This window comes from Acanthochromis polyacanthus, chromosome 8, assembly GCF_021347895.1.
Source record: "Acanthochromis polyacanthus isolate Apoly-LR-REF ecotype Palm Island chromosome 8, KAUST_Apoly_ChrSc, whole genome shotgun sequence".
Lineage (NCBI taxonomy): Eukaryota > Metazoa > Chordata > Actinopteri > Pomacentridae > Acanthochromis > Acanthochromis polyacanthus.
The window spans coordinates 35,640,636-35,652,678 of NC_067120.1; the positions used below are offsets into that span (position 1 = coordinate 35,640,636).

General features: G+C 40.1%; 1 protein-coding gene and 1 long non-coding RNA gene across 2 annotated transcripts; one reads left to right on the forward strand and one right to left on the reverse strand.

Moving 5' to 3' along the window:
- Positions 1-828: 828 nt before the first annotated feature.
- kcnj11l (potassium inwardly rectifying channel subfamily J member 11, like) lies at positions 829-12,006 on the forward strand. The gene is given in 8 exon segments (XM_051951660.1): positions 829-1,164; positions 2,785-2,947; positions 4,432-4,671; positions 5,963-6,232; positions 7,619-7,826; positions 9,229-9,480; positions 9,483-9,521; positions 9,524-12,006. Coding segments are annotated over 7 exon segments (1,299 nt in total). The 5' UTR covers positions 829-1,164; positions 2,785-2,788; the 3' UTR covers positions 9,655-12,006.
- On the reverse strand, positions 3,013-4,516 carry LOC127535004 (uncharacterized). The gene is made up of 2 exons (XR_007943652.1): positions 4,389-4,516; positions 3,013-3,495 (listed from the first exon to the last, which is right to left on the reverse strand). It is a non-coding gene; the product is annotated as an uncharacterized LOC127535004 (long non-coding RNA).
- Positions 12,007-12,043: the final 37 nt, after the last annotated feature.

A 12,043-nucleotide genomic window follows, 5' to 3' on the forward strand; every position in this document is an offset into this window, starting at 1 on the left:
AACTTCTTGTTTCTGATGTTTCTCAGTGTGTTTGGAGGTGAACTCTCCCGTTCTGCCCCCTGCAGGCAGCAGGAAGCCTCTGCAGGATGAACCTGCTCAGCATCCTGCAGCATCAAGTCAAGTTCAGCACAATCACACAACACAGCAGCAGACTTTCAAAGTTAAAGTCTTCTCAGAAATCACGCTGCCAGCTGTCACGTAGACACTTTCATGAATTATTTCTTTCTTTAGATCTAATCTTCTTTTTGTATCTGCTTTGAATCACAGACTGTTTAGTCAACCAGGAATTTATGGTCAAACATTCTGAGTCATTGTTTGAGCAAAAAACAAAAACAATAAACAAAACAAAAACACAAACATTATGAAATGAAATCACAAAAAATACAGAAAACAATGACAGAGAGACATACATAAATTAAGGGTGAAAATGTAAAAAAAAATACAAAAACCTACATTAAGAAAAAATCAAGCAAAAAGACAGACAAACAATAATGACTATGAATTGACAAAAAAATATTGCAGAGACAAATAATGGCAAAAGAAAAACAAAAACAAAAGAAGGAGCACAAAGACATAAAATTATCACAAAAAGAAAAAAATGATTATTATTTAAATGGCAATGTACAGAAAAAGACAAAGAAAAACAAAACTACTACAAAAATACAAAAAATAATTAAAAAAATAATCACAAGAACAAATGACCACATAAACAAAATATGATCTAATTATTATCTAATTATTTAAAAATGATAACTGTGTCAAATCGTTGTTACTATATTGTTATGTTTGCTTGTATTATTAAAAAATAAAAATTGTGCTATAAACAATTATTTTTAAGCTTTAAATGTGATTAAATAAGATGTTTTTAACATAGTTCACACTTTAACAATCTAGTAAACCTGAAAAACAAACATCACAGCGATAACAATAAATAATTCACATTAAAGTCTAAATAATTCACATAATTCTCGTTGACAGCTCAGCAGAAATGTGTTTTATTCTGACGGTCATGACCGGAAGTTCCGCCCTGCATCCGGTTTAACTTGACGCAGCCGCCGGTTGTGTTCCTGTCCTGATGGATGAACGATGCTTCGACACAAACAATCATCTCAGTAACAAAACATCGTGCTGAGGTTATCAGAGCAGCTGCTGGTACCTGCACAGGTAACATCACGTGATTATTTATTAATATTTATTATTATTTAAACGTTCATCAAGGTCACAGACTGACGTTTGTTTGTTGTTGTTGATCCGCTGATCAGCTGATGGACGTTCAGATGTAACTGTGTGTCTATATAATGTGTCCGATCACTGAGAAAACTGACATATTTACACCTTTAATTTAGAATTTGTTGTCATTCCCGGTATTTTGCTGCCAACTCTCACGGTTTGCCCGTGAGACACACGCATCGCAGTGTGTCTCACGGGCAAAAAATAAATAAAATAAAATCCACCTTGCTGTTATGTGGATGCTGTACAGTGGACGTAGGGGTTAGCACTTTCGCCTTGCAGCAAGAAGATCCCCGGTTCAAATCCCGGCCTGGGCCTGTGATCTTTCTGCATGGAGTTTGCATGTTCTCCCTGAGCATGCGTGGGTTTTCTCCGGGTACTCCGGCTTCCTCCCACAGTCCAAAAATATGCTGAGGTTAATTGATAACTCTAAATTGCCCGTAGGTGTGAATGTGAGTGCGATTGTTTGTCTGTATATGTAGCCCTGTGACAGAATGGTGACCTGTCCAGGGTGTCCCCTGCCTTCACCTGAGTCAGCTGAGATAGCACCCCCCGCGACCCTAGTGAGGATAAAGCGGTTCATAGAGAATGGATGGATGGATGGTTTACTGTAATCAATTTAGAAATGTTGCTACTTTGGCTTTGAACCTTTATGTACCTGTGGTCGCTCTGTCTTCTGGAGTAATTTGATTGGTTATACGTCACGATGGTTATACGTCCTTTAACTTAACATCTGTAAACAAAACAAAAACGTATCAACAAAGTTTTCTGTTAGAGTTTGTGTTCTTCTAAGTTTAACTCCAAGATTTTAAATACTTTCATTCACTGCAAATGAATATTTCCTCCAAATGTCTCACTAATAATCATTATCAGCCTTAAAAACCCACAAACACCTCTCTATACTGGACCACACTTAGTACAGTCCGGTTTCCCCTTCTATAAATCTGCTTGGACTCTTCCACTTCCTGTTTGTCAAAGTGGCCTTCTACCTGGACAGGTTTTGTTGGAGCTCATCAACAAACATTTTGGGTACCTGCACTTTAATATGGATGGATGACACTGAATTAGAGTCTGTTTTAATGAGACTGAGTTCAGATGTGTAGCTCTGTCATTAAATAGGAAATTAAGAGAAAAGTTTTTTCCTTATGTCTGAATTCTTGCTTGTGTTGTACGTCGCTTTGGAGAAAAGCGTCTGCTAAATGAAATTGTAGAATTGTAGAAAAGTCTGAAATGTTTGCTAGGTTAGCGCCCAACATGTTCTTAGGTTCAGCTAAAGCTAACTCTCTGCAACTTCTGGATCTCTTGAGTTGCTTGTTGTTCAAATATCTTGCTAGAGGTGCTGAAGCTCAGAAAGTCTGAGATGTTTGTTCAAAATCAACTCATTGTCAAGTCTTATCTGAACTGTAGAGGAGTAGAGGGGGGAACAACTGCACAAAAATTAAATAAATGATGACATATTTTTTTTTAAAAATCACAAAATACCAAAGAAACGACAACACAGAGACACAATGCATGCTTCATGCTGGTATAAATGTGTGTTTTGTGTGTTTGCAGCATCATGTTGGCCAGGAAGGGCCTCCTGCCAGACGGCTTCCTGCTGACCCGCCTGGCCGAGGACCAGAACCAGCCCAACCGGAGCCGGGGCCGCACGCAGAGAGCTCGCTTCATCACCAAGACGGGATCCTGCAACGTGGCCCACAAGAACATCAGGGAGCAGGTGGAGCAAAAGAAGCAGGGCCTGCAGAACCTGCAGACGGTCCAGATGTTCGAGTTCTCACCAGATGTTTGGTTCAGTTCGATCATCTAATGCTAGAATCTGTCAACTTTTGCCTGGATTTAGTCTTTTTCTTCACAGAAATACACAATTTTACCATAAATTGATGCAAAAAACACAACAAATTGGTGCATAAAGATTTACCAAAAAGCAGAAAATGAACAGTTTGATGCTCAGAATTTTCCACAACATTCAAATTAAAGTTTTACCCATCCAAAAAAAAAAAAACTCTACACACGCTAATATTTTGTCGGACCACCTTTAGCTCTGAGAACAACATTCATTCACTGTGGCATCGTTTTGATAAGCTTCTGCAATGTTACAGTGTTGGTTTTCTGTCCAGAGTTGGATTAATTTTTCATCAAGATCTTATATTGATGATGGGAGAGTCGGACAAAGTCTTCTCCAGAACATCCCAAAGATTCTCAGTGGGGCTGAGGTCTGGACTCTGTGGAGGTCAATCCATGTGAGAAAATGACGTCTCATGTTCCCTAGGCAAAAAAATAAACAAGGCAAAAAAATCACAACAAAATGGCAAACATATTTTAAAGAGATAGAAAATCACCACAAAAGGCAAAAAAATCACAAAAAGGCAAAAAAACCCAACATAAACACAAAACATCACCACAAAAAGGCAAAGAAATGTAACAAAAAGACAAAAAATCACCAGAAAAAAGCAAAAAAAATCACCAGAAAAAGGAAAAAAAAAAGAATCACCAGAAAATGGCAAAAAAAAATCACCAGAAAAAGGCAAAAAAAATCACAAAAGGCAAAAAAACAACATAAACACAAGACATCACCACAAAAAGGCACAGAAATGTAACAGACAAAAAATCACAAGAAAACAGCAAAAAAAAAAAAATCACCAGAAAACGGCAAAAAAAATTTACCAGAAAAAGGCAAAAAAATACAAAAAGGCAAAAAATCACCACAAAAAGTCAACAAAGAGATGAAAATCCGGTAAGAGACAAAAACATCAGAAAAAGCCAAAAAGTACCACAGAGACAAAAAAAAAAAACACCTGCAAAGACCAAAAATACCACAGAAGTTTGTTTTTTTTAATTACCATAAATCGGAAAACGTCTTGCAAGGATCATATAGTTAAGAAGACGGACACAAACATGACAAATTATTATCACAATCATTTTCTTGATTGATCACTTCTTTTTTTTTTAAAATGTTGAAATATTTTTTTTGCTTTCATGTCATGTCCGACCACACATGGAGGTTTTGGTTGAGAAATAACCATTAATCTAAACGTATTCATTGATACGGTGCAACAACGTCCACATGGAATCCATTTAAATATTGTCGAGTATCATTAAATCCTCCTGACGTTGTTTTAACTTGTTGCATTGAGGTGTAGAAACTCACAAAAACACACCTTATCCAGTTGTAGAAAATGAGAATCCGTCTGTGTGTCTCAGGGTCGCTTCCTGCAGGACGTCTTCACCACCATGGTGGACCTGAAGTGGCAGCACTCCTTCCTCATCTTCACCTCGGCTTTCCTCTGCTCCTGGATGCTCTTCGCTATGATCTGGTGGCTGGTGGCCTTCGCTCACGGAGATCTGGAGCCACGAGACCCCAACGGAGGGCCGGCCCCCGTCCCCTGTGTCACCGCCATCCACTCCTTCACCTCGGCCTTCCTCTTCTCCATCGAGGTCCAGGTGAGTCCAGCAGACTGGGTTGTTCTGCTTCAATTCACCTGAACATCTACAGTTTGATTGACTTGTTCTGTTATTTTAAATATTCTTAAAGAAGGTGGGGTCGTGTCCATTTCTGCTGAGCAAGCACGGTGGTGGCAGTGTCATGCTGTGGATCAGTGTTTGAAGTGTCGTAACCTGAGTAATAATGTAGCTACAGTCCTGACATGTTGCAGGACCGTTGATATCTACATCTGGTCTTCAATGGTACAACTCAGCTTTGATAGACTAATACAAACCGTTTATATGATGGTGCAAATGTGGTAAAAAAAAAATCAATATTTCAGTTGTCTCTAGGGCTGCACCTAACGACGCGTCGTCTGAGCATGATACGTCATCAAACCCGGAAGTGAGCGCGCAATGCAACAGAAATTCCCTTCCGACCGGAGCGCGGAACACGGACAGACGTCGGTGCTGCATCGTGCATGTATTATGTATGCACGCTGCAGCACTGACGTCCGCATTTAGATACAGCTGTATAGTAAATGCTGACATCCATGTTTATGATAGAACGCAGACATCCGCGCTGCAGCGTGCAAACATAATACATGCACGATGCAGCGCAGACGTTCGTCCGTGTTCCGCGCTCCGGTCGGAAGGTGATTTCTGTTGCATTGCACGCTCACTTCCGCTTTTGATGACGTATCGTGCTCAGACGACTCGTCGACGCGTCGTTAGTTGCAGCCCAAGTTGACTCCGATTTTCCACAAGTCATAAAACCTTCATTTTTTACCCTAAGAGGCTGATTTATTTCCCTGTGATTTGCACCAATAGGAGCTTTAAAAATGCAGAGTATGGTTCCAGTCTGAAGCAAACTTTATGAGAAAAAATTTATTTAAATGATGTATTTTTGCATTTATGGCCAATGTTAGGAGGGTAATTCCACCTCATTCCATTGAAATTTTCACATCTGAACATGTTATTAAGTAAAACTTGTGTAAAACCGTTGGTCACAGGTTTTTTGGGCTAAAAATTCATGCTGTACCTACTTTATTTCTCCAGTTATGGCCCTTTAAACATCGATCCACAGCATGATACTGCCACCACCATGCTCAGTAAAACTCGACATGTCCCCACCTTCTTTAGGATTTTTTAACTCAAAAACTAATGTTACCTATGAGCCCAGATTTTACACATTTTCAGCTCAATCAATATTCACCACTTTCAAATAAATCTAACACATGTGAGGTGGTCAGGCGTGAACTGTTTTTAAATTTAGTGAACTGAGTGCCTCTAACCATCCCGTCGTCTGCAGGTGACCATCGGGTTCGGCGGCCGGATGGTGACGGAGGAGTGTCCTCTGGCCATCACGGTGCTGATCATCCAGAACATCCTGGGCCTGATCATCAATGCCGTCATGCTCGGCTGCGTCTTCATGAAAACAGCTCAGGCCAACCGGAGAGCCGAGACGCTCATCTTCTCCAGAAACGCCGTCATCGCGCCCAGAAATGGCCGGCCGACCTTCATGTTCAGAGTCGGAGACCTGAGGAAGAGCATGATCATTTCTGCCACCGTCCAGCTGCAGGTGACGACGCTCTGACACACAAAACAGACACACAGCCTCCAGCTACAGCCAGTGTAAGTCTGCTGCAGCTTCACCTGCACTGGAATTTAAACTACATACTGAAAGAGACACAATACAACTACTGAAAGATACTGAATAGCTGCAACAAAAAGACACCACGCAATTAGAAAAAGAAGAAAAGACAACTACAAAAAGACACAACTAGGTATAAAATATCTACAAAAGTACAACAAAGTGAATAAAAATGACCACAAAGTCACAAAAAAAGACTCAAAAGAACCACAAAAGACACAAAACTACTATAAAGCAGCTTAAAACAACCACAGAGACACTAAATTAACATGAAAGACAAAAGCAACCAAAAAAATATACCAAACGACCAAAAAGAAACTCAAAATGAGTACAAAATGACACAAAACTGCCAAAAATAGGCACAAAATGACCACAGAAACAATCTGACCACAAAGAGACACAAAATGACCATAAAGAGACACAAAATAACCACAAAGAGAGACACAAAATGACTACAAAGAGACACAAAGTGACCACAAATAGACACAAAATGATCACAAAGAGAGACAAAGTGACTACAAATGGACACAAAGTGACCACAGAAACCAACAATGACCACAAATAGACACAAAATGACCACAAAGAGACACAAAACTGCCAAAAAGAGACACAAAATGACCACAGAAACAATCTAATGAACACAAAGAGACACAAACCAATTGCAAAGAGACACGGAAACACAACAAAATAGGTCAAAAGGACACAAATGATCAAAAATAGAGACAAAATGATCACAAACACAATCTGACCACAAAACGAACACAGACACATAAAATTAGCAAAAATGGAGTTACAACAACCAGAAAAAGACAAAACAAAGTCACAGACTCAAAACGACCAAAATGATCACAGAGACCTGTCAACACGACAAAAATAGGCCAAAATGATTACAAAAAGACTCATAGCTACCAAAAATAGACACAAAGTGACCATAAAAAAAATTCTTATGACCACAAAGAGACACAAAACAAACACGAATACACACAAAATGACCACAAAGAGACAAGAAAATGCTACAAAAACAGGCCAAAACGACTACAAAAATGCCCAAAACAGCCACAAGTCGACACAAAATGACTATGAGGAGGAAAAAAAACACAGATATGAAACAACTACAAGTACACAGGCACAGAAAGATGCAAACCGATCACAAAGAGACACTACCAAATGACCACAAACAGACACAAACTGAAGCTGAACCTGGCTTAATTAAATTCAGCCAGGTTGATTACACAAACCAGGCTTAATTAACCTGAGCCTTTTAATCAGACCGACTCTTTGCCTGGTTTGTTACTCTGATGTTTTTCCCTGCAGGTGATCCGGCGGACGGTGACGGCAGAGGGTGAGGTGATCCCGGTGTGTCAGCTGGACATCCAGGTGGAGAATCCTCTGAGGAGCAACGGCATCTTCCTGGTGTCTCCTCTGATCATCAGCCACACCATGGAGAGAGGAAGTCCTCTGTACGAGCTGTCGGCCCAGTCGCTGGCCTCCGACGACCTGGAGATCATCGTCATCCTGGAAGGTCAGAAACAGAAGCCTGGAAACCTGAATCCACAGCAGAAAATACGGACTTATCATAGACATACTCTAATAAGTGCTTAAAATGTGTTTAAAAATGTTTTTTACTTCATAAAATCAGATGTTTGTGGCAGCGCAAGTATTCACTCTTGAAGTCTAGTCAGTTTCTTCTGAGAATTTACATAAAACTACCTATTTTGGTCATAGTAAAGTGCAAAGAGGTTCAAATGCATAAATATGTGGGGATTTTAAACATGTTGTGTGTCTAAAGCGGCCTAAAAATATAAAACCACAAAACAGTTACAAAGAAACAAAAAATGAGGATAAAGAGACAAAAATAGATGACTGAATGACGAAAAACGGCCATAAAAAGAGAGAAATTACCACAAAAATATGATCACAAACAGATAAAACAACAACAGAGACAAAAAAATGAAGACAGAAAGATGAAATATTAACTTAAAAATATAGAGATTACCACAAAAATACAAAAAATGACCACAAACACATAAAAAAACAACCACATGGAGAGAAAAAAAAGGAAGACAAATTTTAAAAATGTCACAAAAGACAAAAGAAATCATAAACAAACAATGGCAACAAAAAACTGCAGCAAAAAGACAAAGAATAACCACAAAGACAAAAAATGACCAATAAAAGGAAAACAAATTAGGCAATGATTAAAAACGTCACAAATAAAAGAAAAAAACGACCACAAAGACAAAAAAAATGACCACATAAAGCCAAAAATTGACACCAAACATGACGTGAACATGAAATACTACCATGAAGAATGAAAAACGGGAAATCATAGAGATGAGAAATGATCCCAAAGACAAAAAACAACCATAAAGACACAAAGAAATGATGACACAAATGAAACACGAGCACATAGATTCAAAAAAGACCAAAAAAAAGAAAAAAACTATTGAAAACAACACAAAAACAACCACAAAGTTACAAAGAAATGAAGATAAAGACAACTAGACGAGCCCTCAGTAGAGGGCAGAACCACGCCCTCTACTGGCGAAAACCCTGCCATGCATGATACTCTGTATCAATTTTGATCATCCTACGTATCTCCCTTCCTACTTGATCTGCTGACCTGTAACTCCACAAGTGAGCAGGGGACCTTAGACTGATCTTCAGTGCCAAGTTTGATTATCCTGACTTCAGCACTTGCAGAGATATCTGACCAGACGTACGCACACACCCACATACATACTTACCCAGCCAGATACCGAAGCGAATGCAGTAACCCCTCTCACGTACATCAGGCGTGGTTAAAAACTGATGCCAAACATCATATGTGGGGTTTTTTTCCTCTTTATGTGCAGCTTTTCTTCAGTCCTGCTCAGGTCCGTGCTGTTTTCAGGTGTATCTTACCTGTAGATGTTGTCTTCCAGGTGTGGTGGAGACCACAGGCATCACCATGCAGGCCCGGACCTCATACACCCCCGAGGAGATCCTGTGGGGGCGGCGCTTCGTCTCCATCATCACCGAGGAGGACGGCCGCTACTGCGTCGACTACTCCAAGTTCGGGAACACCGTCCCGGTCCGGATGTCATCGCTCAGCGCCAAGGAGCTGGACCAGACCAGGGGTGTCCAGGAGGGCAGCTCCGACGTCACGCTGCAGGGCTGGGGGCTGGTCCGGGCCGGCAGGGGGGCTTCCGGAGGGGAGGACGGACCTGCGACAGCTCCGCCCCCAGCCCTGGTACGCCCAATCAGAGAAGCCGGAGAAGGAGGCGGAGCAGAAGGGCCAGAAGAAGACGGTGCAGCTGGAGGTGATTGGACGGCAGGTGGAGGACGGACTCGGAGACATCAGCGACTGAACAGACTCACTGTAGGGTCTGTGTGACACTGATGCTGCACAACGATCTCCCACAATGCAACGCTCAAGACATGGAGGTCAGAGGTGGAAAACGTCGCCATGAACACCACAGTAAACAAAAAACTACAAGACTGGAAAAACACTGAATGATTTCCTGTTGGTACTAATACTCATATTTATAGACGACATACTGGTCAGCTTTATGTAAGGTTCCAGGAGGTAGCTAGACACCTTCAAAGATGCACAAAACGATCACAAAGTAACACAAAACTGCTATAAATAGGCACAAAACCAACACAAAGAAACAAAACAACAACACAGGGATGCAAAACTGCAGCAAGGAGACAAAAAAAATCTTCTCAGAGTCACGTAATATCTACAAATCAATACAAATAATGACAGATTTAAAAAAAAACACAAAGAGACTTAAAACTGCCACAGAGAAACACAAAACTACAGTGAGTCATAAAGCGACCACAAAGAGACACAAAGATCAACACAGAGAGACACAAAAAATCCACATAGATGCAAACCTACAGCAAAGAAACACAAAACTGCCACGAAGTAGAAACAAGAAGTCTCTACCATAAAGAGACTCAAAACAACCAGAAAGAGACACAACACAGCCACAAAGAGACAGAGCAACCACAAAGACACACAAAACAACCAGAAAGAGACACAAAACAGCCACAAAGAGAAACAGAGCAACCAGAAAGAGACACAAAACAACCAGAAAGAGACACAAAACAGCCACAAAGACACACAAAATAACCACAACCACACTTAAAACAATTGCAAAGAGACACAAAACAACCACAAAGAGACACAAAACAACCACAAAGAGACACAATCCACAAAGAGACACAAAATAACCAGAAAGAGACACAAAACAGCCACAAAGACACACAAAATAACCACAACCACACTTAAAACAATTGCAAAGAGACACAAAACAACCACAAAGAGACACAATCCACAAAGAGACACAAAATAACCAGAAAGAGACACAAAACAACCAGAAAGAGACACAAAACAGCCACAAAGAGACACAAAATAACCACAACCAGACTTAAAACAATCGCAAAGAGACTCAAAACAACCACAAAGAGACACAAAACAGCCACAAAGAGAAACAGAGCAACCAGAAAGAGACACAAAACAACCAGAAAGAGACACAAAACAGCCACAAAGACACACAAAATAACCACAACCACACTTAAAACAATTGCAAAGAGACACAAAACAACCACAAAGAGACACAAAACAACCACAAAGAGACACAATCCACAAAGAGACACAAAATAACCAGAAAGAGACACAAAACAGCCACAAAGACACACAAAATAACCACAACCACACTTAAAACAATTGCAAAGAGACACAAAACAACCACAAAGAGACACAATCCACAAAGAGACACAAAATAACCAGAAAGAGACACAAAACAACCAGAAAGAGACACAAAACAGCCACAAAGAGACACAAAATAACCACAACCAGACTTAAAACAATCGCAAAGAGACTCAAAACAACCACAAAGAGACACAAAACAACCACAAAGAGACACAAAACAACCACAGAGACACAAAACAACCAGAAAGAGACACAAAACAACCAGAAAGAGAAACAAAACAACCACAACCAGACTTAAAACAACCGCAGAGACTCAAAACAACCACAAAGAGACACAAAAAAGCCACAAAGAGACACAAAATAACCAGAAAGAGACACAAAACAACCAGAAAGAGACACAAAACAGCCACAAAGAGACTCAAAACAACCACAGAGACTCAAAACAACCAGTGACACAAAACAACCACAAAGAGACTCAAAACAACCACAGAGACACAAAACAACCACAAAGAGACACAAAACTGCCATAAAAAAACACAAAACAGCCACTAAGAGACTCAAAACAACTACAGAGAAACAAACTCACCACAAAAAAACCCCACAAAACTGCCACAAGGAGGTATAAATACAAAAACAATCCCACGGAGACACAAAATAACTCAAGGTGATAAAACAACCACAGAAACCCACAAATAGACACCATTTATTTCTGTCTCTGCATTCTCACCATTCTATTTATTCATTTTTTTGTTTTCCAGCTTGAACACAGACTCACACCAGCCTAATTTAAATGTGTAGTGAGTGTTGACTTGTTGTTGATGTTGTCGTGTTTCTTTTCCTCCTGGTACCTTTAATCTTATTTTATCATTGATTATTATACTGAAGATAAATAAAGGACAATACTGAGACTGTAGCACATTAGATAATCCAGCTGCAGTTCCTGGGTTGGAAATAATGTCTTCTAGTCTATCAGGAGGTTTAATAAACATGTTTTTGTGTATTTTGTGTCGAGCCGCATCTTCCGCCATCCACAAACC